Source organism: Microtus pennsylvanicus, chromosome 2, assembly GCF_037038515.1.
Source record: "Microtus pennsylvanicus isolate mMicPen1 chromosome 2, mMicPen1.hap1, whole genome shotgun sequence".
NCBI classification, from domain to species: Eukaryota; Metazoa; Chordata; class Mammalia; order Rodentia; family Cricetidae; genus Microtus; species Microtus pennsylvanicus.
In genome coordinates this window covers 8,772,620-8,798,712 of record NC_134580.1, presented here as the reverse complement: position 1 = coordinate 8,798,712, position 26,093 = coordinate 8,772,620, and the positions used below count along the sequence as shown (strand labels likewise).

General features: G+C 53.4%; 2 protein-coding genes across 10 annotated transcripts in view; both read right to left on the bottom strand.

Annotated features, from left to right (window-relative positions):
• Positions 1-5,706: 5,706 nt before the first annotated feature.
• Positions 5,707-22,358, bottom strand: Mfng (MFNG O-fucosylpeptide 3-beta-N-acetylglucosaminyltransferase). 2 transcript variants are annotated; one of them, XM_075959945.1, is made up of 8 exons: positions 21,883-22,358; positions 17,340-17,388; positions 16,934-17,036; positions 14,336-14,489; positions 10,837-10,922; positions 9,334-9,499; positions 7,428-7,513; positions 5,707-6,484 (listed from the first exon to the last, which is right to left on the bottom strand). In XM_075959945.1, the coding sequence occupies exons 1-8, from the start codon at positions 22,120-22,122 to the stop codon at positions 6,418-6,420; spliced, it is 951 nt and encodes a 316-aa protein (XP_075816060.1). In that variant the 5' UTR covers positions 22,123-22,358; the 3' UTR covers positions 5,707-6,417. The 2 variants fall into 2 exon arrangements, with proteins under 2 accessions (XP_075816060.1, XP_075816061.1); XM_075959946.1 differs by lacking the exons at positions 5,707-6,484; positions 7,428-7,513; positions 9,334-9,499; positions 10,837-10,922 and adding an exon at positions 12,090-12,450 and having other exon boundaries at positions 21,883-22,255.
• Positions 22,359-23,946: 1,588 nt separating this feature from the next.
• Positions 23,947-26,093, bottom strand: part of Card10 (caspase recruitment domain family member 10) — a 29,443-nt gene continuing 27,296 nt past the window's right edge. For 5 of the 8 annotated variants that reach the window (XM_075959943.1, XM_075959944.1, XM_075959936.1 and 2 more), the window contains exons 20-21: positions 25,836-25,948; positions 24,768-25,154 (exon numbers count right to left, since the gene is read on the bottom strand). In XM_075959943.1, the coding sequence (XP_075816058.1) occupies positions 24,917-25,154; positions 25,836-25,948 (351 nt within the window). In that variant the 3' untranslated portion in view covers positions 24,768-24,916. Of the gene's footprint in view, positions 25,155-25,835; positions 25,949-26,093 lie in introns of all 8 variants that reach the window. The other 3 variants (XM_075959937.1, XM_075959940.1, XM_075959942.1) reach the window with 1 other exon arrangement.

The window sequence follows — 26,093 nt, the reverse complement described above, 5'->3', positions numbered from 1 at the left end:
GACCAGAACAAGAGGAACACAGAGGGAGGACCCTTGAAGGCTGGGGGCATGTTTGGATTTCAGGTTTTATTATATTTTATTACGCATCTGTGCTGACTGAAGATGGACACGGCGCATCTTCCTCAGTCACTTTCCACCTCAGTTTTTGAGACAGGGTCTCTCTCTGAACCTGGAGGTCTGACTGGCTGGGCTGGTGGCAAACAAGACCCAGTGATTCTCCTGTATCTGTTCCCCCATCCTGGGATTACAGGTCTGAGGGATCAAACTCCAGTCCTCAGGCTCACACAGCAAGCACCTACTCACTACTGTGCTATCTCTAGATTTATTACGAGGCTTGGAGAACCTAAAAGTACGCATGGAGTGTGCTCTCCCAGTCCTTGCACGACCCTCCTGCTGCTCACTTCCTTGCCCAGCCCTCACCCTCCAGGTCACTGCTTGATTTCAGCTGTTTGTTACCTGGACCAAGCACCAAACTCCCCCTGAGCCAGCCCGAGTCAACACAGCCTCTTCCGGTGTTCACAGCAGTTCAGAACCACTCTGTTGGTGTTTGGTGAGCAAGCCTCCTCTGAAGACCCTGAGATGGGGCCCCATCCACCTCCACACGTTGCACCTCTGCCTTCTCCCCTCCATCCTATGGGCATGAGGACAAGATGGATCTGTGTTTACCTTACAGCATGTTGGGAACTGCAGACCCTCAGACCCTGAATTTTCTGTGACCCCCTTGCCTGCCAGAGTAAACAAATTGCTTTCCTGTGCTTGCAGCTGCTCTGGGCACGAGACCTTCATGAGTGCCTGATGGCAGGGGAGTGGTTTCTGGTGCATTTGCAGCTGAAAAATCCCAAGAGCTAGAGTGTGGCCATTAGTTAAGTAGAGCCCTATATATAAGCTGTCCCGGAACACAATAAAAGGGGCATTCTTGTTTTAGGGATGACCCATGTGTCTATGTATGTGTGTGTGTGTGTTTCAATCTCCAGCTCCTTGCCAAATTCGCAAACCATAGTGTGGTCGATGGGCAGTACGGTACAACAGCAGCCATCAAGGGAATGGAAATGTCCTTCTGGGGGCAGAGGAAGAAAGAAAATGCCATGTCTGCCTTACTCCTGAGGTAAAACACCCTTATTCAGGTACAGACCTTCAGAAAATGTTGGGTCCGTGGGTGAAGGGCAGAGACATAGACACTGAGTTGAGTGTATTTTCCTCTTAGGTGTCCTGTGGGGGTCCGAGGAGGGATGTCATCACCTGCACTTCTCAGATTAGAAGACAATGTTAAGTAGTATGTTCAAGTCCACATGGTCCATCAGGGCAAATCCTGGTCCTCAAAGTCAGGGAGCCCCTACCACAGAGTCCTTTTGTTTTTCCGTCCCAGGCTACCTCTCCTTCACACCCTTACTGACTGTCAGCCTGGATAAATTCAAGGACACTTTCTTTTCTCGCAATCAATGCACCAGGCTTTGGGTTCCGTGGAGCAGCATGTAAATCTCCCCCATCCCTCCATGGTCCTTAGCTATCAACACTGCCCTTGAACACAGTGGGTGCTCAAACCATGTCTGGGGGATTAATTTGTTCAGACAGGCTCAGGCATCTCACTGTGCTATTTACCCAGTGTGGAGCCACATACAAGTTATAAAAAATATCAAGGGGAGAGATATTTGTAATAGGTCCTCGTGTGAAGTTGGAGTCATACCTGCACCGGGACTGGTGGCCTCCTTCAAAGTCATTTCTGAAGCAGAGACAAAGGTGGGGTCACATGAGGGACCAGGACCACAGGCACGGCCTGGGCCCCATAAGGTGGTACTATCAATGTTGTCTCACACACAGAGGGACTGCCTAGATCCAGTAAGTCTAGGAAAAACACGGTGTTAGCCCGAGAGCGGGGCTCTGTCCAAGTGCTGAACTCGCCAATGCTTCCCCCACCTTGTTCCCTAGCCCTCTGGACCTTCTACAGTTATGACTCCTGAAAGCCCACGATGGTGGTGGTGCATGCCTTTAATCCCAGCACTCAGGAGGCAGAAGCAGGCAATCTCTGTGAGTTCTAGGCCAACCTGGTCTACAGAGTTCTAGGACAGCCAGGGCTGCTTTTGAACTTCAGATCTTCCTGCCTCCACTTTCTAGGATCATGGGCATGTACCACCACGCCTGGCTGTATGCAGTGTTGAGGCTCTAACCCAGGGCCTCATGTACTATGGGTTGGCACACTAGCAACTGGGCACTCACAGCCACTGGAGCGTTTCCCCAGGCTACTGCGATTGGCACCCGAACACCTACTTCAGAAATCACTTGGTGTTCATACCTGCTATGAGCCTGGCACTATGCCACAGAGAGACACTAAGGGACATACACAGTCTTTCAGCACCTGGATAGGCTGTGCCTATCGACTGGATATGGGCAAACGTACCAGACACATCAGACTTGCTTTCTCTCGGATGGCGTTAGCATGTGTGTGAGAACAGGGTTGGCTGCACACAGCTAACACTAATGCATGGTGTCTCTCCCCCCTGGGTCTATGCAGCCCCGTCTATGTGTCTGTGCGATGCACCCCACTCCGTCAGACCTCCTCTTGGCTCAAGACCCAGACCTGACACCATATCCTACACCAGGTGCCTGGGTTCCTGCTGCCTCCACACCCCTCCTCCGTGCACCCTAGCTACATTTCATTACCGCTGGCAAGCTATGCCATGTCTTCACCAACACATGTTGTCCCCTCCGGGATTAGAGTGCCCTGTTCAGAGCAAGGCTTTGCACCTGGCTCCCCTGGGTAGGATCTAACACAAATTCCATCTGCCCACCCCAGGAGGGGAGCAGTAAAATCGCATTAGTGGATGAGTAATGGAGGGAGGCAGGAGTGGGGTCAGGCTGTGCCCAGGGAAAATGCCACTGGGCTACAAGGCAGCTGGGACCAGTGCTCACAACCAAAAGAAATCAGGGTGAGCCTTGGGGAGACCAGGCAAGGAGCCAGACACAGAGCAGGAGCAAGCCTGCCTCCCCAGCAGTGGGTACCAGGACAGATGTGCCCATGGAAAACAGATGTTCTCTGGGCCTGAATGTGGGGCAGGGGGGAGGGAGCTGGGCAGGGAGGAAGGGGAGAGGGGGGAAGAGCCTCAGCTGGGAAATAGAATGCCCGTAGATGTTCTTTTATTATTTAGTATTCTTTTTATTGTAGAAAGTTTCAAATGGGAACAAAATGGGGGAGGGCGACATCATAACGAAGCTAGCATGCTGCTCCAAAGCTCCGGCCCCTCCCCCACTCTGCCATTCTTATTTTATGCCTCCCTTCAGGCCTCTTTGTAACACAAATTCCAGACATATTCCACCCATAAATATTTCAGAGTGTATCTCTCACATATTAGAACATTTCTCAAAAAAAAAAAAACCTCAATCCCACTGTCTCTTGTAGAGACGCTAATGCCATCTAACGCACACTCCCCGCTCAAATTTCCTCGTTTTCCTCAAAAGCATCTCTTTAAGGCCCATTGATTTGAATCAAGATCAAAACCAGTTTTGAGGGCTGAGTTTCTTTCAGCTCTTTCTTCTTCCCGTGTGGTTACAGTATCCCTTGCTGAAGGCACCAGATCCTCCGTCCTGTATAACTGTCCCCGTGGAGGAATTGATGAATTGAACCTCATGATGTCATTCAAGCCCCAGGGCCAGCTGCCAAGGCCGGTGGCTTCTGAGCAATGCTGGAACTCCTACCTGCTCATGCCTGGAACACACTTTGGAAGGATGCCAGCACTGATCTGACGTGACCAGCCCAGCCCATTATAAAACCCTGCCCCATCCACAGGCCTGCACTGGTGTCAGCCCTTCAGGACCCCGAGGGCTGGAAGAAACCCACTCCCTCCTTTTTCTGTCCATCCCTCAGATATTCCTGAGGATCTACCAAGTTATGAGCTGCAGGAATCAGGACTGACAGGACCCCTGAATGCTGGGACCACTTAAAGTCAAGGGTCAGCAAACAAACACCGAAGTGAACCAACGCCATCAGGAGACATGAGGCAGGGCAGAGGGTTTAGTAAAGTGTTTGCCTTGCAAGAACAAGGATCTGAGTTCAAACCCAGCATCCCCATTAAAGTGGTGCTAGCATTCACTTTTCATCACAGGGCTGGGAAGGCAGACACAGGAGAATCCCTGGGCCTCGGTGGCCAGACTGTCTAGCCAAATCAATGAGTTCCAGGCCAGTGAGAGACCCTGATGCCAAAAAAGAAAAAGAGACACACACACAAACATGCACTGAATGCACACATGCATACACACACACCTCATGCACACACACACACACCTATGCTAGGAATATCATCGTACCCATCTCGCCTGGGGGAGCCATTTGGCCAATGCACAGAGCAAGGCCACGAAAGGCAAGAGGATGAAGCCCAGGCCTGCAGAGGTTCCCCCACCCTCCAAAATCATCCCACGCAGAGGCAACTGACACAGGCCAGCTACCTCACAAACAGGCCTGAGCCATGCCCTGTGCCTCAGTTTCCCAATCTAAGTAATAGGAACAATAATGGTCCCTGCTTCAAACAGGTAAGCATGTAGTGACCTGGTTCATGTTAAATGCTTAGAACTGGGGGCAGTGCTGGGGGCGAGACTTGGTTGGTAGCGCTGGCCTAGTGTGCACCAAACCCTGGATTTGACACTGCCACATGCACACCAGTTTCACGTCAACTGGGCATGGTGGCTGAGCCTATACCCCAGCAACAGCAGGATTGAATGCCCAGGTCCATCCTCAGCTCCACAGTAGGCTGCACCATATGAGATAAAACGAAAACTAGAACCCGGCCAACAGGGTCCTGACCTCTGCTCAGGTCTGTGTAGCTAGTGGCCTCTGTGTCCACAACAGGGCGACATTGAGACACCCCATCACTCGCTTCCTAAATTCTGTCTGTGTCATCGGCTCATGGGAGGTGTGGTGTGGGTGGGAGGGCCACAGGCTCACTTGGCCCCCTGCTGGCTTCTGACGGGGTTGGGGCTAGCTGGAGAGACCCAGGCCCCTTCTAGCACTGTCTGTCCCGGTTTGCTTTCTGTTGTGATCAACCCCAAAATCAAAGCAACTTGTACAAGAGAGGGCCTGTTTCTGCTTCCAGTCCCACATCACACTCCATGAGGGCAGTGGGCACAGGAACTTGAAGCAGGACTAAAGCAGAGGCCATGGAGGACGTGTTTATAGGTTTGCTTCCTCTGGCTTGTTCAGTTACCTTCCTCATATGCCACCTGCCCAGGGATGGCCCTGCCCACAGTAAGCAAGGCCCTCCTGTATCAAGTAGCCAGCTGGGAAATGCCCTACAGACATGCCCACGGCTAGTCTGGTGGAGGCAATTCTACAACTGAGCTTCCCTATACCAAGTATGTCAAGTCGACAACCGAAATTAACCACCAAGCTGCCCCAGACAGTGGCTTCCCCTCCATCCCCCTTGTCATGGGTTACCTCAGTTGTCCAGCCTAAGGGCCAGCTGTCACCCACAGCCACTTGGCCCAGCTATGAGCACCCTACAGCCACAGATACATCCGCACATACGCATCAAACATGCATAGTCTATACCGTAACACACACACACGCCCTCAAAGTCCTCAGTCACCAAGCCTCCCCCTCCCTGCACCAGACTCTGAGCCACACACCACATCCTATCACCAAATGTGGTCATCACCACTGATCAGAGACCTTGTCCAGCCAGGAGTACCAGCTGCCCATGGCAGGAAACGGGACAGAGAGAGACTTAAATAAAGGTTTAATGTCTCACAGATTGGATGTCAGAAAGAACAGCTTTAGATGATTGTCTTGGCCTTTCCCTCATGGTAGAAAAGTAGCTTCCCAAGAGCCAGTCATCACACCCACATTCACAGTAGGGAGAAAGGATCTTGGGCTGTGAAACTTACTCCAGAAACCTCGGCTGGCTTTCCTCAGTTCCCGCTGAGTCACATGGTAGCTCCTTGCAGCCAAGAAGGCTGGGACAATGAACCAAGTCAGTCACAATTGACAGGGACCCACCACGGTCCTTCTGAGCCTGATGAGCTTCCAAAGTCCAGGTTCCTTGGCCAGGCAAGGGGATCTAGGAGCAGCTGAGACCAGTCCCATAGCTGCAGGGCACAGACCCTGGTTTTGTCCTAATGGCCCTCCCTGGTCCTCAAGGAATGACTGAGGCCAGTTCCCAGGCAGGGCACATGTCACTCTCAGGAGAGTTAGGACCCTGAACACTCCCCCATACACACACACACACACACACACACACACACACACACACACACACACAACTCAAGTGCCCCCGCAGCCTCTGTGGAGTGACTAGGTCCCTGGGCCTTTCCTGTCACCCAGAGGCCCTACCAGGGACCATCTGTCAGTGGGCACTCAACCAGGAGCCCTCAGGACTGCTTAGGAGATGGGGGAGGGGTCCGGCAGAAGCCTCCATTGACCCCTGCTGCAGTTCAGAGTGCCACCAGCAGGGGACACCAGGGTGTGTCAGGATAGAGGAGACAATGGAGGGAGCGAAACCTGCAAAGAAATCAACAGGGGGAGAGGGTTATCCCAACCTCACTGACCCACAGGCGCTGTGACACTCAGCCCAGGCAACTCTGAGTTACACGGGGCTATCCCATTCCTGGCAGGATGGTGGCATCCCCAGGTAACTCTGTGTCACATGGAACTATCCCATGCCTGGCAGGATGGTGGCATCCCCAGGCTCTTCCCAGGAAAGGCTAGCAGCACCCCAAGAATGGAGCAATCAGAACTGTCTCCAGACATTGGCAAAATCACCCCCAATTTGAGAACCTCTCCTTTGAGACACCTTGAAAGCCAGAGGCAACCCTAAGAGCTTATTGACGGAATTCTAGAATCTTCAAGCTCACAAAAAATCTAGCATCATCTAACTAAGACTATGGCTCACATGCCCCTGCTGATGGCCAACTCGCTCCACTAAAAGACAACTCCTTGCCAGGCGGTGGTGGCACACACCTTTAATCCCAGCACTCGGGAGGCAGAGGCAGGTTGATCTCTGAGTTTAAGGCCAGCTTGGTCTACAGAGTGAGTTCCAGGACAGCCAGAGGTATACAGAGAAACCCTGTCTTGAAAAACCAAAAATCAAACAAACAAAAAAAAAGGCAGCTCCTTTCCTCTTGGAACTCTGAATTCCTTCCCTACACGGAGCCAAATTCCATCTCCTTGAGACAAGGCTGTGCTTACTATTACTATAGCCCTCGCCTCGAGGCTCTTGGAACAGCTATTGGCTCCAGTGTTACAGATGGAGGGATGGAAGCCCAGAGAGGACCTCAGCTAATGTCACACAGAAAGTAGCAGAATACAAATGTAAACCTATTCTCTCTGCTCCCAGTTCTGTGCATTCCCATGACCTGTGGCACTACTCTCCCTCCAAGCTCCTCCACCTTTGGGTGCCTAGGCTTGGTCCCCACCTCCATCCTGCACCTCAGCCCACACGCACCTGGAGGGGTCCTCTTCATGGGAGAAAGGGCCCTGTAGCTTGATGACGTTCAGCTTCCCCTCAAAGACCCCGTAGCTGAGGGTGACCTGGGGGGAGATGGGAGGGCATTTGGGAGATGTCCCACTTGGGAGGCCCACAAGGGGAGCATTTTGGTACCAGGAGAGAAGACTCTGGACCTCCAGAGAGGCCTGACAATTGAGTCTCCTAACCCGTGGAACCCAGCCCCTCCCCAAAGGCACTGCAGCCTGAAGTCATGCTCCTGCCTCTGTCTGTTTGGCCCCAGCAGCCACACTTACCCAGGAAGCTGGTGATTCTTGCTTCCTACAGATTTGGACACCAAGCTCATCAAGAAGGGATCATTTCCCTCAGCTGAGTGCCCAAACTAGCTAGGTTTCCACAGCCCCGTGCAGGCCTCAGCCAGTCCTGGACTATACAATGTCAGGAAGACATGAGACAGAGGCTGCAACTAAAAAACGGACACACGCCATGACTACAGACTGACGATCACCTGGCCACCAGGCTCATCATCCTCCCACTGGCTACCCCAGCTGTGACCACATTTGGCTTATTTTTCTGGCCCTCGGTTTTCCCATCTATAGAACGGGGATAATATTTGCAGTTGGCCTTTGGAGATTTTATTTATTTATATTTAGACAGGAACTGGAACTCCTGACCCTCCTGCCTCTACCTCCAAGTGCTGGGGTTAGAGGTTTGCACCACCAGACCTGATTTGTGAAGATCTGGGGATCAAACTCAGGGCTTTAGGACACTACATAAGCACTCTACCCACCACGCTACACCCCAGCCCTGTATCTGCAGCTTCTACATCTGTGGATCCAACCACGGGTTGAAAATATCCCAACCACTGCGTCTGTGCTGTGCACTTCCCCCTTCTCATTTATTCCCTAAACAACACAGCATGACATTTTACCGAGTCTTTCTATCCTATTAGGAATGGAAAATAACCCAACGCTGATTTAACGCGTGTGGAGGAGGGGTGCGGGTTCTGCCGAACACTGCAGCCCTTCACGTAAGCGACGGAAGCTGAGAATCTGGGGATCCCCGGGGTCCTGGAAGCAGTACCTGTGGACACTGGGGGAGGCCAGTGCAGGCACAATGGGATGACTGGCAGAAACAGGCACTGAAGAGAGCAACCCCCCTCAGGCTACCGAGTATATCAAAAAGCAATGGCAGTTAGATGCTTCATTTCTGGTCACCCCAAACTTGACCCCCTTTCCTGGCTTCCTAATAGGTGGGCCCCACACCCTGGTCCCCTGCCTAGTCAGTCTACTGACTCCAGGCGCTGACCCAAGCTAGGCCTTCAGACCATGGGATCTAAAGGTCAGCTGAGGGTCTATGGACTCTCTCTCCTTGGTGACTGCAGACCTAGGGCTAAGATCCTGCCATCCCAAGGCCCTAGTCATCTGAGGTCAAGGCCGGTGAGGAGGGAGTAGATGGGACAGGAGATAGTCCCTTCTGAACGCCAGGTCCGGTCCCTCCTTCTTACTCAATCTCATATGCACTTCCATCACGTGTATCCCAGGTTCTGACTCTGTAAGGCAGAAGACCTCGGACCCTCTGGTCAGGCAGTGGGACTGGCAGGCGGCCTACAAGCCAAGCCAGTCTGTCCCAAGAGCAGTTGTGGGCCATCAGGCACAGGTTAATCATCTGTTCATCATTGGTGCCTGGGGGCATCACCTACGCCTGTAAAGTCTTCCCAGATCGAAGGAATAGGAGGCCTGAGCTACCATGTCCTGAAGGAGTACAGTGCTTCCTGGGCCTCTATTCCCCACCAATACATGATGGCTCCATAAGTTCAAGTTCCAGGCTGATTTCAAGTACCCCAACCGTCCTCTGGGGAGACCCTTTCCCCGACCCCTCGCCCTCTGCTCGGCAGTTGGCTCACCTGCTCCAGAAGCTGGGCGGCCCCCAGCAGCTGCAGGGTCTCCAAATGGGAGTGGAAAAGGGGGCTGGGCTGCAGGTGGGCTCCCAGCTTGCACTCAATGATGTAGCCCACAGTGCAGTCGTCAGGCAGGCGGATGAGAGCCGAAGTGTCCACGAAGTGGGAGCCGCTGGAGGACAGAGCTGGGTGGTGGCCCCTGACCCAGGCCCTGCTCACCTGAGCCCCCTCCCACCTCCCAGCAGGGCCTGCGCTGGGCAGGCTAGCCACTAGGACACTGGCTCCTCCCCTGAGGAGTGGGTGGAGCCCTGCTAAATGTACCCTTCCTTTTCCCCCTTTCCTTTCTTTGGTTCTCTCATAGATCCGCTGCTCAGCCTGACACCCCATCTTTGTACCGTACTAGCGAGGAGAGCCCAGACATGAGAAAGGGGCGCTTCTTGCCTGCCACAGACTGGGGTACTGAGGCTGGGGCTAAGTCAGAGGGAAGCATGTGGTTTAGGGGCTGGGAGAAATGGTGGACTTCCCAGAGGCCGCAGCAGGCTTTCACAGGCATCAACCAGTGTCCCAGAGAACAGCTCCTGACTGTCCAGGGCCATCAATATCCCTTCTCCAGGATGCCTGGCCAGGGGTGTGGTGGGCACAGAAATCCAGGCTGAGAGCCCCCCAGCTGCCCATGGAGATGGGATGGGACCACAGAGATGGGCAGAGCACAGTGGGGCAACCCTAGTCCCAGAGACAACCTTTGGTCACAGGTGCGAGCCTGCTCTGGGCTTGCCCTAGGGACAGCGTGCCTACTGACATCCTGAATCCTCTGAGAAGCAAAGGGCAGACAGGGACGGTGGCGGAGCAGCTGGGTGACCTTGAACCTGGGTAACCTAAGGCTTGTCAACCTCTCATGAGGGTTCTAGAAATGGCACTGCCCTCCCTCCTGTTTGCTCCAGCCTAACTCAGGGCAACGATCCATGCAAGCTTATGTCCACTGACAGCAACCTGGGAAAAGGTCAGAGTCAGCTGCTTCCAGAATGGCAGTATTCCACCCACTCACCCCCATGCTCACAGGAGCCCTCTCTCCTGTGGGGGGAGCCTTTGAGGTTGTCTCAGATAAAATACCACATCCTCCAGGAAGCCCTCCTGTCCCCAGTCAATAGCGCTCTCCCCCATCTCTGAGGGCTCCAATGCTTAACCCCCATGATGCCAACTGTCAGAAGATAAGGGCAGGGCTGCCAAGGCCCCCTGATCCACAGCTGCTGTCTGCCCAGACATTTTCCCTCTAAGCCCTTACAGTGCCATTGGCCACGTATTTCCAGTTCCATTTATACCTGGGGAAACTAAGGCTGAGTGTACTGAACCACATTCCCAGAAGTCAACAGAAATGTTCCTCACATGTCTGGGCTGTCCTGACGCAACTGAGTAAGAGAACATTTCCTCTGGGCACCCTCTTGCCCCTCCTGCCTCAAAGGCCTCTCTGGTACACCACAACCCCTCCCTCTCTCCTGGGCCTCCGCTTACCTGGCCCACGGGACCATTTTCAAAGCCAGTTGGCGGCTGATGCAGAAGCCAGCGCCCCCTGTGGCAAACCAGAACCGTACCAGCCTCTGAAAAAAGGAGGACAGAGACGTGCATTGAGCCCAGGGAACTCAGGGGCACCAGTTAGACCGCCCCGTCCTCCCACCACCATGACCCCAAAGCTCTGAAGCCTGGCCTTAGCATGTCCACTTCACACCTAGGGAGCCAAGGCCCAGTGCTGCACAGCTAATTAGGACTGGTGAGGCTATAGGGGAATCCCAAACCCAGCCAGAGTCTGGCTTCCTGGAAGGGGAGGCATTGGATCTGAGACATCCTTGTAAACCCCCATAGGAGAGGGATCCTAGGGGTCACAGTGACAAGGAGACATGTGCCACTCTACCTCTTCCTTTGGGGGGACCTGGCACCTGCTCCCCTAGGTCACAGAGTTGGCCAGGGGCTTCTGGAATGAAGTACAGGGCTGGGTCAATCAGAGCCCTTCCCGGAGTGTTCTGGGAAGACCAGAGGAGAGATCTCCATACAGGGTCACTAACCAGAGGATCAGGACTCCCTGATGCCACCAACACCAGGCCTCCTATTCTCACTTTCCCCGCTCCCAATCCCTGAGGCTGAGAAAGGCTTTCCACGGATGAAGAACATGAAGCCACCCCTGGAGTAAAGAGGGAGCAATGTTGGGAGCACCTATGAGTAGGCAACCCTTTGACATCACCATCCCCAGTAATGGGTAGCAGCCCTCCCGCCATTTTCTAAGTCCTCTGCCACCTTTGCCTCAGCCCAGGCCTCTTCCCGGTTCTCTTGTGACGACCCTGAATTCACCTGTGGGTTCTTCAAATCTTCTGGGGAATTTTTCCCTTCTGCCATTTCATCTGTTGGTCTAACAATGCCCTCCCCCGTACCTTCCCGCAGGTCCGCAGTCGGTGTTTAACAAACGCATCTTGCATTGGACTGAGCATTCCCCATGATGTTTTTGTAGAAAGAGCCCTAGGAAGAGACCCAAGCCTCCATCTCCCCACTTTGCTCAGCTGCGGAACCTCAAGGGAGCCACTTCCGGGGCCTGGGCCTTAAATTAGACTTGGGAGCACAAATGCTCCAATTCTGTCATCCGATGGCCCTCCTTTCTAATCTACGTCCACGAATGTCCTTTAGAGACAGTTTAGGGTTCCAAGAAGCAGAATGACATCTCTTGAGGACCCAGCATTCAGGAAGTGCTCAATAAATGTGTTTTATAAAAATTAACAAGTGTGTGGCTTCTGACCCTGTGTAATTACAGCAACCACAACATCACTGACTGGACCTCGGTCTGAGCCATCCCTGTGCCCGGCCCTGTGCTGAGGGCTGTGGAAGGACTGTACCCCAACCACAGTGACCAAGGCACAGAGGACGGAGGTCACTTGCCTCAGAGCACAGAGCAGGAACCAATGCCAGGCCAGAGCTCTTTGGCCTTTGCTGCCCCACTCTGGAGAACTCCAGGCTCTCACCGGCCTGGGGACTCTGGGATTCTGGAACAGTCCAAGGCAGAAGAAGGGGTAAGAGGCAAGTCCCTTTGGCGCTGTGTGCATGTCTGGGTGTGCTGGTTACCTTGACACAAACTTGGGACACCTGGAAAGAGGGGCCCTCAGTTGAGACAATGCCTCCATGGGATGGGCTTGTAAGTAAGTCTGTGAGACTTTTGGGGGGTGGGGGGAGCAGTTGAAGACAAAGTTTCTCTGTGTATGTAGTCCTGGCTGTCCTGGAACTCATTCTGTAGACCAGGCTGGCCTCAAACTCGCAGAGATTTTAATCCCCAGTGTTGGCATTAAAAGCATGTGCCAGCACCCAGCTATGAGGCATTTATTTTCTTGACTAATGGGTTAATGTGGAAGGGTCACATAGCCCACTGTGTGGGCCACCAGCCCACAATGGATGGTGCCATCTCTGGGAAGAGATCCTAGGTTATAATAGAAAGAAAGTTAAGCAAGACGTAAGGGGCAAGCCAGTAAGTAACTCCTCCATGGGTTCCTGCCTCTCTTCCCACCTGAGTCCCTGCCTTGACTTCCCTCAAAGATGGGATGTGATTGGCATACATAAGTCAAATAAACCCTTTCCTCCCCAAGTTGCTTTTGGTCATAGGACTTATGACAGCAACAGAAAGCAAACCAGGACAGTGGGGCCCAGGGTCTGGCTGTACCCAGTCAAATGTTGGGCTGGCCAGGCAAGACATGGCTAAGAAATGACTCCCGTAATGTTTATCCAGTCCCCAGTCCAGGGACTCTGACAGATGGTCCCACCTGATTCTATGGCTCACGACCACCCCATGAATCAGGACTGTCATCACCTGCTCCACAGATGAAAAACTGACACACAAAGAGGCCCACCAACTTCAATCAGGGCCACCAAGCCAGGAGTGACAGGGCTGCCATACGAACCCAGGGAGACAGGCTCCAGTCTGGACTCCTCAGGACTGGAGGACAAGGGGCTCAGGCTGGATGGGAGGTCAGAGCGGAGGCTGGGGATACCCCTTGGCTCACCTGGAGTGGCCCATGCACGCACCCTGGGGCCCAGGAGGATTTAATTAGGGCTCAGTGGCTGATGAGCTACTGATAATTAAGGCTCCCATTTCCCCAGAGCAGCAGATGGTGGCCTGGGGAAGTAGGGGAAGCCCCACGCATCAGCTCCTGCTCCAAGCAGGGCCTCCTGAGAGGGGGCCTCCTCCTCCTCCTTCCTGCCTTCTCCCTACCCTGCGGTTACTACCCAAGCTCCAGAAACTAGTCAGACTGGGGGCAGGGAAGAACTGTGCAATTAGAGGAACACAGGCCAAACCTCACTATTCATTGGTGTCTGTTTGAAGCACGGCCCAGTTCTCCTAGGCTTTGTTTGTTTTCTAATCTAACCACAATGACATCCTACGACTGTCACTTGGGTCTGCAGTGAGGCTGGATCTGGACCCCTAGCTCCCAGGGTCCACACTTCAGTGGCTGGGCAGTGAAGAAGTTAGAGGAGTCTACAATTCTGAGCAACCATGGTGTATCCCCTGACCCGGCAAATCGTTTGGTATTTTTCTGGCTTTGAGACAGTTTCAATCTGTAGCCCAGGCTGTCCTGGGAAGCCACCATGTTAGCCTGGCTGGCCTTGAACTGGCGATAGCTACATCAGCCTCCCCGAGTGGTAAGATTACAGCCATGCACCCAATGGTGCTGGGAATCAAACCTAGAGCTTTGTAACTGCTAGGCAAGCGCTTTGCCAACTGAGTTCCAGCCCCAACCCAGGACTGTCGTGTTTTAAGATCCTGTACAAATCCTTAGTGATACCGGGTGCCTGGGGGCTGGGTCATGGGCGGAGTCAGAAAAGCCGGAGACAGAGGTCTTCTTGCCAAGCCAGGGCGGGGCTCCTGGATGACCCAGGCCTTACTAAGCAACCAGGTCCCACCTCCTGGACAGGTCCCGCCCCCAGGTATAAGCCCACCCCTGAGAGCAACAGCCAATTGGAAAAGGAGGAAGGGACACACCGTGCGGTTTTTTGATTGCAGCTCAGAGGCGTGAATGGGCCGATTCAGGCTGGGCTTGCCCACATAGACGTCACGGTCCCGTGGGAATGTTTTCAACAGCTGTAGCAGTGCCCTGGGATTCACGTAGTTGTCGTCATCCACGTGGCAGAACCACCTGCGGGGATGGGGCCTGCAATGAGCTTGTGGAAATGCTGTGTCCCTGGGCCCCCACAGTCAAGAGCTAACAATGAGACTCGGTGCTGTCTTTGCAGGCACTAGGTCAAAAACCTCCAGAGTCTGCCCTCGTGGTTTATTCTTCTTAGTTAGGCTCAGTAAAGCTTTGGGAAAAGACTACCACGTGACAATCATCACAACAAAGCTTTAGCATAGCTACATCAAAACTCCCTAGCAGGATAGTGAAACACCTGTGACCTTTACAACAAGAATGAATGCTATTGGCTGATAAACAGAGTTCAGGGCTAGGGCCTAGGGCAGTGGTTCTCAAACTGTGGAACCGAACACCTCTGAGGGTCGAACAACTCTTTCACTGGGGATGCCTAGGACCATCAGAAATATCAGACAGGGAACCCTGATTGCTCTTCGAGCAGATGAGGGAGGGGGACTTGATTGGGGGAGGGGGAGGGAAATGGGAAGCAGTTGCAGGGAGGAGGCAGAAATCCTTAATAAATAAATAAATTAAAAAAATAAAAAAAAGAATTATCAGACACTTGCATTATGGTTCATAACAGTAGCAAAATTACATCTATGAAGTAGCAATGAAAATAATTTTATGGTTGTGGTCACCACAATATGAGGAACTGTATTAAAGGGTCACAGTATTGGGAAGGTTGGGAACCAGTGGCCTACAGGAAGGATCTGTGATAAGCATAAGGATAGATTGTTGTGGAAAATTAATTTAAGATGTGTTACATTTGTTTATGCTGTGGAACATTCGTTTTAATGATGCGAAGATGTGTTGCATTCTTTTATGTTGCATTTGTTTAACTCTGTGAAGCTGTGTTATTTTGCCTGCCTAAAACACCTGATTGGTCTAATAAAGAACTGAGCCTAAGACAAAAGGAAAGGTGGGGCTGGGGGGCAGAGAGAATAAAGAGGAGAAGAAATCTTAGAGAGAAGGTGAAGGCCAGCCACATGGCCAGCCACAGAGTAAGAAGTGAAGCAAAGATATACAGAAACAGAGAAAGGGAAAAGCCCAGAGGCAAAAGGCAGACGGGACAAACTAAGTTAAGAAAACCTGGCTAGAAACAATCCATGATAAGACCAGGCATTCGTAAGTAATAATAAGTCTCTGTGTGATTTATCTGGGAGCTGGGTGGTGGCTCCCCACCAAAGAGTAGAGAGTAATAAAACAACCAACTACTATAGATTCTACTAGGGGAGAATGCAAACTACATGGGCCTCTTCCATGGGGACGGGTTCTGATTACTGAGAGACAAAGCCCAGGTTTAGAGTCTGAACAATGCTCAGGATACCAGGGGATGCAGGCGGAGGCTGGCTCCTAACAGAATAGTTTGACCGCTTTCTCTGGTGTTCCCGGTAACCACGCACCAGTCACTTCCTTCCAGTCAAGAAAATCAGACAATCCTGACTTCCCAATGCGTACTTCAAGCCGTGCTTCCTACAGGTAGCTTCTACCCAAACCCAGTGTTTTGGGTCAGGCAGCATGCTGGGTACCTTAGGAGGAAGAAATATCTACAGAACAGATGAAGACACGGACTTCAAGGCCATGCAGCCAGTGAATGACAAGATTTGATTCCAGGTGGTCCACCTCCTGCCTGCTAGGTGGGAAAGGGTGAGTCAGACCCCAGGAGGCCCCAAAATCCCTTCATTGGGCCCAGGTCCCTCCATTTTGTGGGGGAACAGGGTGCTGGGGTATGTATGTCTGTACGTGTTTAGGCACAGATAGGTACAAGCATCCAGAAGCCAGAAGCCAACCTTGGGAGGTGTTCCTCCTGTTACCATCCACCGAGATGGGATCTCTCACTGAGACCAGGAGCTTAGGATGTGATGACCAGCCAGCCAGCCCCAGGACCTGCCGGTCTCCACTGCCTAGCACTGGGGTTAGAAGCATATGTTCGTGTTTTGGGGGTTGGTGTTGGGTATTGAACCCAGGTCCTTGGCTTGCACAGCTGAGCCATCTCAGCCCCGCCACTCCACTTCTTTGACAGGGCCCTCAATTCAGAAGGTGATGTCTGAGGCCAACGAGATGACTCAGGAAGGAAATACGGTGGAAAGAGAGAACTAATTCCCAAAAAGCTGTCCTTTGACCTTCACACAATGCCTTGGCACACACACGCCTACAGTTGTTTACACACAGACACACACACATAGATAAACAAACAAACAAACAAACAAATGTAATTTCAAAAAAACTAAGCCAGCCACGCCTTTAGTCCCAGCACTCGGGAGGCAGAAGCAAGCAGATCTCTGTGAGTTTGAGGCTAACCTGGGCTACATAGCAGTGCCAGGACAGCCAAAGCTACACAGTAAGACCCTGACTCAAAACAAACAAAAGCACAACAAAACAAAAAAACATGTTAAAGAGATGATGGCCCGAGGCAAAAGTCACTCCAGCCCCAGCGGCCTAGCAACACTCACCTGAGTCCGCTGGCCAAGAAGGCGTCAAATTCTGCAGCCATCTTGCAGGACAGAGCAGGGTGGCTGTGCTCTGCAGAGCAGTTGGTGACCACAAGGTGGGAGCCTGGAGATGGGAAGCAGTCAGGGGACCTGCCCAGCCCCTCCCCTCATAACAGTGACACCCCCCCCCCCCGGGTTAGACCTCAGAGAACCTGGAGGGCTCATCCCCTCCCAGGGGAACTGAGGCAGCAGATGGAATGGAGCCTTGTCCAGTAGCCTCTTACGTGTACTCTGCTCCGGGGTATTACGAGGTAGTCCCCAATGCTAATGGCAGAAGACAAAATTCCTGGGGACCACAAGGCCCCATCATAGCCTCCCTGCTCTTCCTGCCCACAGTGGAGGAACACCACCCCAGCCGAGGAGTTACCCAGTCTCTCCTGGAGGTTTTCATCTGGGCTGTCAGTGAAGACGAATGTCTGTGGGGAGACGGAAGCATCAGGACAGGTTGATGGAGGGAGGCCCCCAACCCCAGCACATCAAGGCCACACCCCAGATTAACCCACACACAGGAGGGACTGCAGACTTCTGTCCTCTGTCCTCAGACACACCCTCTTCGTGTGCACACACACAACTAAGCTCTCAAGGACACACACTGGGGTAAACCAGCCTGCTGTGGCTGCTCTCCAGGACCACACACCCTTAGCCAACTCATCCCTCTTCTGCATTGTATAAGAAAGAACATGGGCTGTAAACCAGGTAGTGGTGGCTCACACCTTTAATCCCAGCACTCCAGAGACAGAGGCAGGAGGACCTCTGAGTTAAAGGTCAGCCTAGACTACAGTGTGAGCTCCAGGACAGCCAAGACTACACATAGAAACCTTCTCTCAACAAACAGAAGGAGAAGAAGAGAAAAATGTTAAAAGTTTCTGTTCCACCTGGTCCCTTGGCCGTTCAGTCCCCCACTCCAGAGCTAGCCCAGTGCATACAGACCTTCCCTACTGCCCAAACAGCACATTATCATAGAACATCTTGAAGGCCTTTGGTAATGTCTGTGACCTTTGAGCTGCTCAGCCAGCATCTGGAACAATTTTGAACCACTTCTAAGTGAGGGCTGAAGAAACTCAGGCCTGTGTGGCCCTCCCCTGTCATCCTTCCAAGACCAGGAGTTCAGCTATAGCGATCCTCCTTGTTCACCCACGATGTCTTCACACCACAAACCCTCCCAGACCAAAACAGACCCTGTCCTGAGCCTCAGTTTACCTATCTGTAAAGTAGGAAAGCACAGCAGCTGTGTGAGCAAAGTGAGATTCATGTAAGACAGGAAGAGTGAACAGGAAGTTGGAGTTGAGAGGGGAGGCAGGCTCTATTTCTTATATCTCACAGGGAGCAGGGCACAGGATGCCAAAAGCCGGCGGGGGGGGCACTGGAAAAGGGGGGCATGATGGAACTAGACCTCTCTCCCAAGGCCTGTGACCCCAAGTTTACTTCCAAGCCACTGCCATATCTCTACCTTGATCCTCAGAACTACTGTCCCCTTGGGATCAGATGGATGGCACCTGTTAATGCCATGAGTCCCTATTTCCCTTAGGATAAGTGTGGTCTGGACCGGAGAGATGGTTCAGCAATTAAGAACACTTTCTCCTCTTCCAGAGGACCTAGGTTCACTTTCCAGGAACCACATGGTGGCTCACAGTTGTCAGTAACTCCAATCCCAAAGGGATCCACTGCCCTCTTCTGGCCTCCATGGGTACTGCATGCATAAGACATACATGCAGGCAAAAACAGGCAAGAAACACTTTTCTAAAAAAGTTAAGTGTGGTCAAGGAAGAGACATCTGACCCTTGCCACCTTTACCTCAACCTTTCCTTCCCTGCCCCTGGGGCTTCTCTAAGATTTCTTTCAGTTACCCTGACACATTACAGACACATCTTCTGCACAGTGTGAGCCCTTTAAACCTGAAACTGCCAACTCTAGCTCTGCCCCCCAAGAGACCTTCCCTGACATCTGCCAGCTATTCCCACTTTCTCCTCAGCCCCTCCCACCTTCTGAGCCCTCTTCCTGGGGTCTGCCTTTGCCTATCACATTGAGCTGGTGCCAGAGCCCTGGATATTCAGGGGAGCTTAAGTGACCTCGGCCTGGTATCATCTTCTCTATCCCTCCCCCACACACAACATTGTCACCTGGACACTGGCACCCCTATTCATAACTGCTGTGTGGCCTCCTGTTGAGTCCCAGCCTCTCAAATCCCTGTCATCGTAACTTTTCCCTGGAGGCTAGAGCATCAGGACTGAGCTCCTAAGAACTACAAGCAAGGGCCAGCACTGAAGCTGTGACCTAAGACTTACCCAGCATGCTCAGGCCTTGGATTCAATCTCTAACACTAGGTGGGGGAAGAAGGGGAGAACCCCCCCCCCAAAAAAAGGCAAGAGCCAGGGTTTATTGATTGCCTGTATGAGACCCTGGATTCCATGACCAGCATCAAAACAGTAAGACCACACACACACATCCTCTTCCCACTTCCAGAGCCCTGGAACCACAGTGCCTCTCTTCTTCTTCCCCTTGTGCCCCATGGGTCTATGCACCCACCTCATCCTCTGCTTCTAGCTTTCTCTGCTCCCAAGGCCCACCCTCCTCCTGGGTCCCCAGGCTGTCTTCCTTGGCCTCTGGCTGTATTCTGCTCTCACCCAAGCCCTACTCACAACACAGGTCTAAAGGGAGCCGACCTATGAGTCAGGCCTTTCTTGCCTGACCACATCTGCCACCAAATGGCTCTGGGGTAGCAGAAGTCACGCACGTCCAGAGCATGAGACGAGGTGGGGTGGGGGGTGGAGCAGAGTTAAGAAAGAACTAGGGTCCAGGCCAGAGTCTGGGGGACCGGAGAAGGCCCAGGAGCCCATGCTTTTGCACAGCGTGGTGGGTAGGAGCAGGAGGCTGCATTTGATTTATTTAAGCAAGAGACCCAGACAATAGTTAGTTGCAGTTTCACAGGCCGGGGAAACAAAGAGAATGGGAGGCTGCTGGGGCAGGGGAGGGGGTGGCCGGGGACCATCTGCTGCAGTGAAGGGGAGCCAGGGCTGAAGCCTTCTCCCCCTGCCCAGCCCCCACCCGGGAGGAGACTAGAGGAAGAAAAGCTCCTTGAAGCTCAAAACACACAAAACAGCCTTCTCCGCCCACCCCCTCTACCAGACAAAGGCCATACATGAGTCTATCCAGGCACACTAAGCCGGGGCCACCTGTCACCCCATCACCTTTAACCAGCCGGGTGCCCAGCACTGGAGTTAACCAGCTAGGGCTGTTTCCAGACACACTTGTGCAAATGTGGAAACTGAGGGCCTGTAGCCAAGATCACAGGAAAAAAATAAAGCCCAGAAGTAAGAAACGGGTCTCCCTGTCTCCTGTCCTTCCAGAGCCTTTTCCTTTGCTCTGGTTGGGGTTCCAACACCTCTCCTGCCCCTGCCTAACCTCACTGTGGATGGGAAGTCAGTACCTGACATTTACATAGTTAGCACAGCCAGCTCGATGCCTCTGACTGAAGCCCCTCAGAGATGCCTGCAGGTGCCCCTTGACCAGATCAGTTAGGCTTCAGCCTCTTTGCCAGCCTTGTTCTGCCAGGCACTAGCACCTCAGCTGATGTCCCAGGGCCAGCCTTCCAGTAACCCTGGCAGCTCTGATTTGGGAGCCTGGCAGGAAAGAAAGGGGCCCCATTGAGAAGCAGGAGGGAAACCCACTATGCTGTGGCCCACAGGCCTTCTGGGTGACTCTGGCCAGCCTGTTCTGTTCTGCAGCCTTAGTTTCCTCATTTGGGGCTAGGGCACCATCATGGTGAGCAAGACAGGAAAGGCAGGGACCACGTGAGGTCTTGCTCCCTGGTACACATAGATGCTACTCCATAAACAGGAAGGTCTGCGTGGAGGGCCAGCCCTGCTGGCTTCCGAGGAGGAACCATGCTCCCCTCAAGACAAAAAAAGAAAAGAAAACTGTATTGGCATGGGAGTTCTGGGGATGCAGGAAACTCTACTGGGAAGGGCTCATGCCTGTACCGGATGTTGTGCCAGGAAACGGGGAGGCGGGCATCCTCTTCAGGTACCCCCACCTTTCCCTCACTGAACAGCCTCCTCTCCTTGGCCTCCCCTCTTCGGGCTCAGCCACTTCCTCCCACAGAGCCAGCAGCCACAATGGGGACAGAGTATGTGTATGCACAAATGTCTGAAACCACTTCTACCTCCTGAGGTGGTCTCCAGTGCCCCCGTCCCTGGCTTCGACTGATGGGGTCTTGAGTATGGGGAGGAGGGCTCTGGCTTTCAGGAACCACACTTATTCCCCACACTTTCTTATTATTGTGTTTAGCATATGTGACTGTGTGTGAGCACATGTACACACACACACAGGTATTCCACATGCCGGGCAGATCTCCACCTCACCTTGACCTCCTGCCCACTCTGCCTTAGCCACTGCCTCCCAATGGCAGCACAGGAAACCGGGAGGCTAGACACTCCCTGAACACCCTCGGCAGCACAGTGGGGCAGGAACTGAGAGGAAGCCTCCTTCCAGCAGGCCCCACCTCAATGTCTGCCCAGCATCCACACCACACCCCTGCTACAGGCAGCCTCATTCATCCCCAGAGCAGGGGTAGGCAACTACTCAGGTCTGGTGGGTTGCACCTTCCTGTGGGCTCTCAGATATCCACCATGACCCTGAGGTAAGTTAGGACCAAGAATCTAAGAGAGGGGGGACCCAAAATGGGACAGAGGAGCCTAAAGCAGGGCCTCAGACTGAACCCAACAGACATAGACCTGTGAATCCGAGGAGTCCCTGGAGCATGGCAGTGGGGGGCAGGCATGGAGGAATGAACGACTGGAGAGACCCCAGAAAGACCCCCCACTGGGCAGCTTCTCCCCAGACCATCAGGAAGACCCCGGTAAGCTCCTCAGCCAGGAGTTTTCTCAGGCCTCAAGGCGGCCGCCTGTCACCTGTTGCCTGGTCCTGGAGACCCACGTGTCAAGTAGCAGGTCCAGGCGAGAGCGGTGGAAGGCCCTGGTTGTCTTCACTGCGATGAAGATGTCGTCAAGCTGCAGGATCTGTTGGTTCAACCTGAGCTTGTCCTGCGCCATCCGCAGGGACAAACTTGAGTGGTATCGTAGAGACAGGAGTCCCACGCACAGGAGGGTAAAGAGGGCTCCTGCCAGGCCCCGAAAGGCCCGACAGTGCATTGGGACCGGGCCCCCAGACAGTTCAACCCCCGACTCCCCAATCAGTCTGGAGTGGGAGGCTGGTCAGGCGGGGGCCCTGGTATGGGCAAAAGTCTGGCAGGCATCAGGGGCGGGTACCGATGGGAAAGAAGGAAGCTGGGTCTCCAGATCTAGAGCTGAGCCACCACTGTCCCGCCAGCCGCCAGCCGGCAGAGGCCACAAGCCCGCCACCTGCTCCTCCGCCCTCCCTCCAGGCAGGGCCGCTTGGCTCCTGGCCCCGCCCCTGCTTCAGTCCGAGGGGCGGGGCTAGGCCTGGGAAGCCCCAAAGGCGACTGCAGGGAGTCACCCACTGAAGGGGGCCCAGCACAGCCTTCTGGCTGCAGACACACCAGACCCTGCATGGGAAGACCCTACGCCCCACAGCCCTGACTCTGGCTCCCACAGCGACAATACCCGTTATTTCAATACCCGTAATTTCAGAGTCAACAGAGTTCTGGTGGACCCAGCCTTGGGTCCTGGCTCACTTTCCCTCCTGCCTGCCGTTGGCATCACCCACCACACATCAGGCCTATATGTGCCGCAGGACTGTGCCCACCATACCACGCTCCCTAGAGATCATCACTTCTTGCTTTCTTTTAGTCTTTACACAAACATTATTTCCGCCATGAGGCTTTCCCTGTCTACTGCATTTAAACAATCCTCCTTTCTTGGGGAAGCCTAGACCCTTCTCTCCTTTCTCTCTTTCATCTGCACAGCGTATTTTACATATTTATTGTCTTACTCGTGAGACTGCTGGGTCAGAGGGGTTCTTCCCTTTTGTTGACAATCCAGAGCCCAGTACGGTGCCTGGCACGCACTAGGCGCTCAATCAATTCTTGTTAATTAAGCACAGGAAAGTCCTTGGTGGCTGTGACTGGATCTCAGCCTGCACTAGGACAATGAAGGCAAGTCAGCCCCTGCCTGTCCCCTTCACAACCCACCTCCTCAAAGTGCCACCAGGGAAAGGCATAGGCTTGGTCCTGGGTTTAGATCCCAGACAGGACCACTCCCTGGCTGGGCGGCATTAGACAAGATACTTCTGCCATTTATAAAATGATGGTGAGGGCTGGCAAGATGGTTCAGCGGGCAAGGGCGCTTGCCACACAAGCTGAGGACCTGAGTTCAATTCCCAGGTACACGCAAATGCCCATTCCTGAAAGTTGCCCTCTGACCTCCGCCCAGGTGTGCGTTACCACAGCAAAGCCCTTGAAGCAATCTCAGGGCAGGTGAAAGGCTTGGAGGGTAAAGCAGCCCACTGACAGGCTGATGGCCCACGTTTGAGCCCCAGGACCCATATGACAAAAGGGGAGAAGTAGCTCCTGCAAGTGATACGCTGCACGCACACTTGCTCCCGGATGCTCACGCAATGAACAGTTTTGTAAGTGAAATCCTAGCCCTCAAAGCCAGTCAGTCTGCCAGGACTGCTCCTCCTAGAGGTGACCATCCTCACTCTGCCGGAGCTCTGTCAGGGCCATCCACACACCCACGATGAGCTCTGGGTCTCCTGGACAGCCTCCTTAAGCCACTCACTCCTGCTGGCTTCAGTGACCTGCTCCGGAGGACACTGTGGACGGGGCAGGGCAGGGCCGAGGGCCCCCACCTGGCACTGTGGCAGGTGAGGTGACTCCTGCACAGATGGCTGCGTTCTCTGGGAGGAGTCAAGGGTAATGTGACCCTGCCCACCAACCCAGCAAGCTGGCAGGGACCTGAAAGGTGGAATCTGCCCGCGATGGGGATGGAGAGAAGGGGAGGGGTTGGGCAGGGGCCCCAGGCCAGGGACAGAAGCAAGCAGAAGGCCACCAACTTCTATGACAAACTTTAATGATTCATTATATGCAGCTTGCGTGAACGGGCCTGGGAGTCACCCACAAGCCGGACATTCGGGCGGCCGGCCTAGCAGCACCGCCACCCTGGCCTCCTAGAGGCAGGTGGGGAACAGGAAGCCGGCCAAGAGAACATATCCTGGTGTGCTGCGCAGAACACACATTTGTTAGTGCCCTGTGTCACAGGGACGGTGTGACGTTTACACACAAGGAGAGATGACACAGAGACATAAGGGTTCAAGCGGACCAGGGCAGCCATAGTATCTCATGACAGTACACACAAAAACTGATGTGGACTGTGGCGGCCACATGATGGTGGCAGAGCAGGCTGAGGACCCCGGGGGCCTTGGGCACCCAGGTGGAGGGACAGAATCAGAGATCCATGAGGCCATTAGTGTGCAAAGTTGGACCACGGTGTGAGAACTCTATTCCAGGGCGCATGTGTAAGGAGAGGGCCCAGAGAGGCAGGCGGATCTCTGTGAGTTCGAGACCAGCCTGGTCTACAAGAGCTAGTTCCAGGACAGCCTCCAAAACCACAGAGAAACCCTGTCTCAAAAAAAAAAAAAAAAAAGGAGAGGGCCCAGGCACACACGTAAGGCCCACAAACAGAAACCTTGGGGTAAACACAGGGATACGGGGAGCCAGTGAGGAGACAGAGCAGCAAGTCAGGGGCAGGTGCAAGGTCTGCCCTGTGGACCCCCACAGCCTGTGCAAAACCAGTGGCTGACTCTGATCAGAGTCTGGGACCGAGGTCCCACGCTGGAGCATCCACGGGACAAGGAAGGCCCCAAGTGGGAAGTCTGACTCCACTGCAGACACAGCGTCGCATCCACCAGCAGTCTCTTCAGCACAGGTGAAACCAGGCATGAATGGGGAGTGTCCAGGCACTGGGTGGAGGAGGCCCAGGCATTGGATGGAAGAGGTCTGGAAGAGTCCTGGCCATAGGATGGTCCTCAGGCCTCACTGCTGCTGCCGCTGCCCCCTCGGCTGCTGCCTCGCTCCACCCACACAAGGCGAGCCTGTTCCTGCAAGATGCGGCCACGCACCACCTTGGCCAGCTCTTCTGCATGGCCCCATGCATGAGCAGGCACCTGCACCCAGGAACATGGCAGTCCCCAGAGCCATTGTTCTGAGCCCCGGCACTGACGAAGCAGCTCTGAATCCCGCCAGCCTGGACGGCCCAGCAGGCCCCTGCAGAGGAGGATGGCAGTCAGAGCAGGTTGTACATGTGCACGTGCTCACACACACACACACACACACACATGTGCGCATACTATGATACATATATGACATAGACACATAATACATATTATATGCACACATATATAAAAGACAACATATGACACACCAATACATGCTGATACACAATACACACAGCTACAACACAGACAATTCAACAAAAGCACAATATACATATGACACATGATGTGTATATAATACATAATGTATATTATGTGTGGCAAGCCTGCTGTACACTTGGCATGAGGGCATGAGGGTTATACATATGACATGACCTGCATAATACATAGACAAGATACACTTGAAAGCATGATATAAATAAATATAAATATATAATAAATAAATAATACACTGGGATACAATAATCTGGAACGTATACATACATGATACATATGATACACATGCAACGCACATATGATAACTTGCATATCTGAGATACATAGTACATACACCTATGATACATACATGCACATGATACACAAAATACAGACCTACCTGTGTTACAGAGCTAACCCTCTCTAATACACAATACACATACATAACACAAGCATGCACACACAGATGGACAGGCAGGTGACAGAAAGCTGCAGACAGAGGCTTCCACAGGGAGCACCCACTGTGGCCACCACTCACCTGATCTCACGGACATTCTTTTCAGTCACCTCCACATGAATGACGATGGGGTAGACCTCGCTCTGCACCAACTCCCGCACGCCCCGTGCACCCAGCTCCAACAGACAGTGCTTCTTCTCGGACAGACAGACAGACAGTTTACTCCTGGGACACCCCCCCTCCCGCTGACCCACCCTGTCACCACCTCCCAGGAGAAAGTCCTACTTCATCAGCAAAGGACCAAAGCAGACTGGAGACCCAGGGTCATGAGGGACCTAG

Bases quoted from the DNA above. Each gene is read 5' to 3' on its own strand.
- Mfng (XM_075959945.1), bottom strand. From the start codon at position 22,122: ATGCACTGTCGGGCCTTTCGGGGCCTGGCAGGAGCCCTCTTTACCCTC. The intron at 10,923-14,335 runs GTGTGTCCCTTC...TCCTTTTTTCAG, and splicing joins TGCAATCAAAAAACCGCACG to AGGCTGGTACGGTTCTGGTT. The intron at 7,514-9,333 runs GTGAGCCAACTG...ATCTCCCCCCAG, and splicing joins CCGCCCAGCTTCTGGAGCAG to GTCACCCTCAGCTACGGGGT.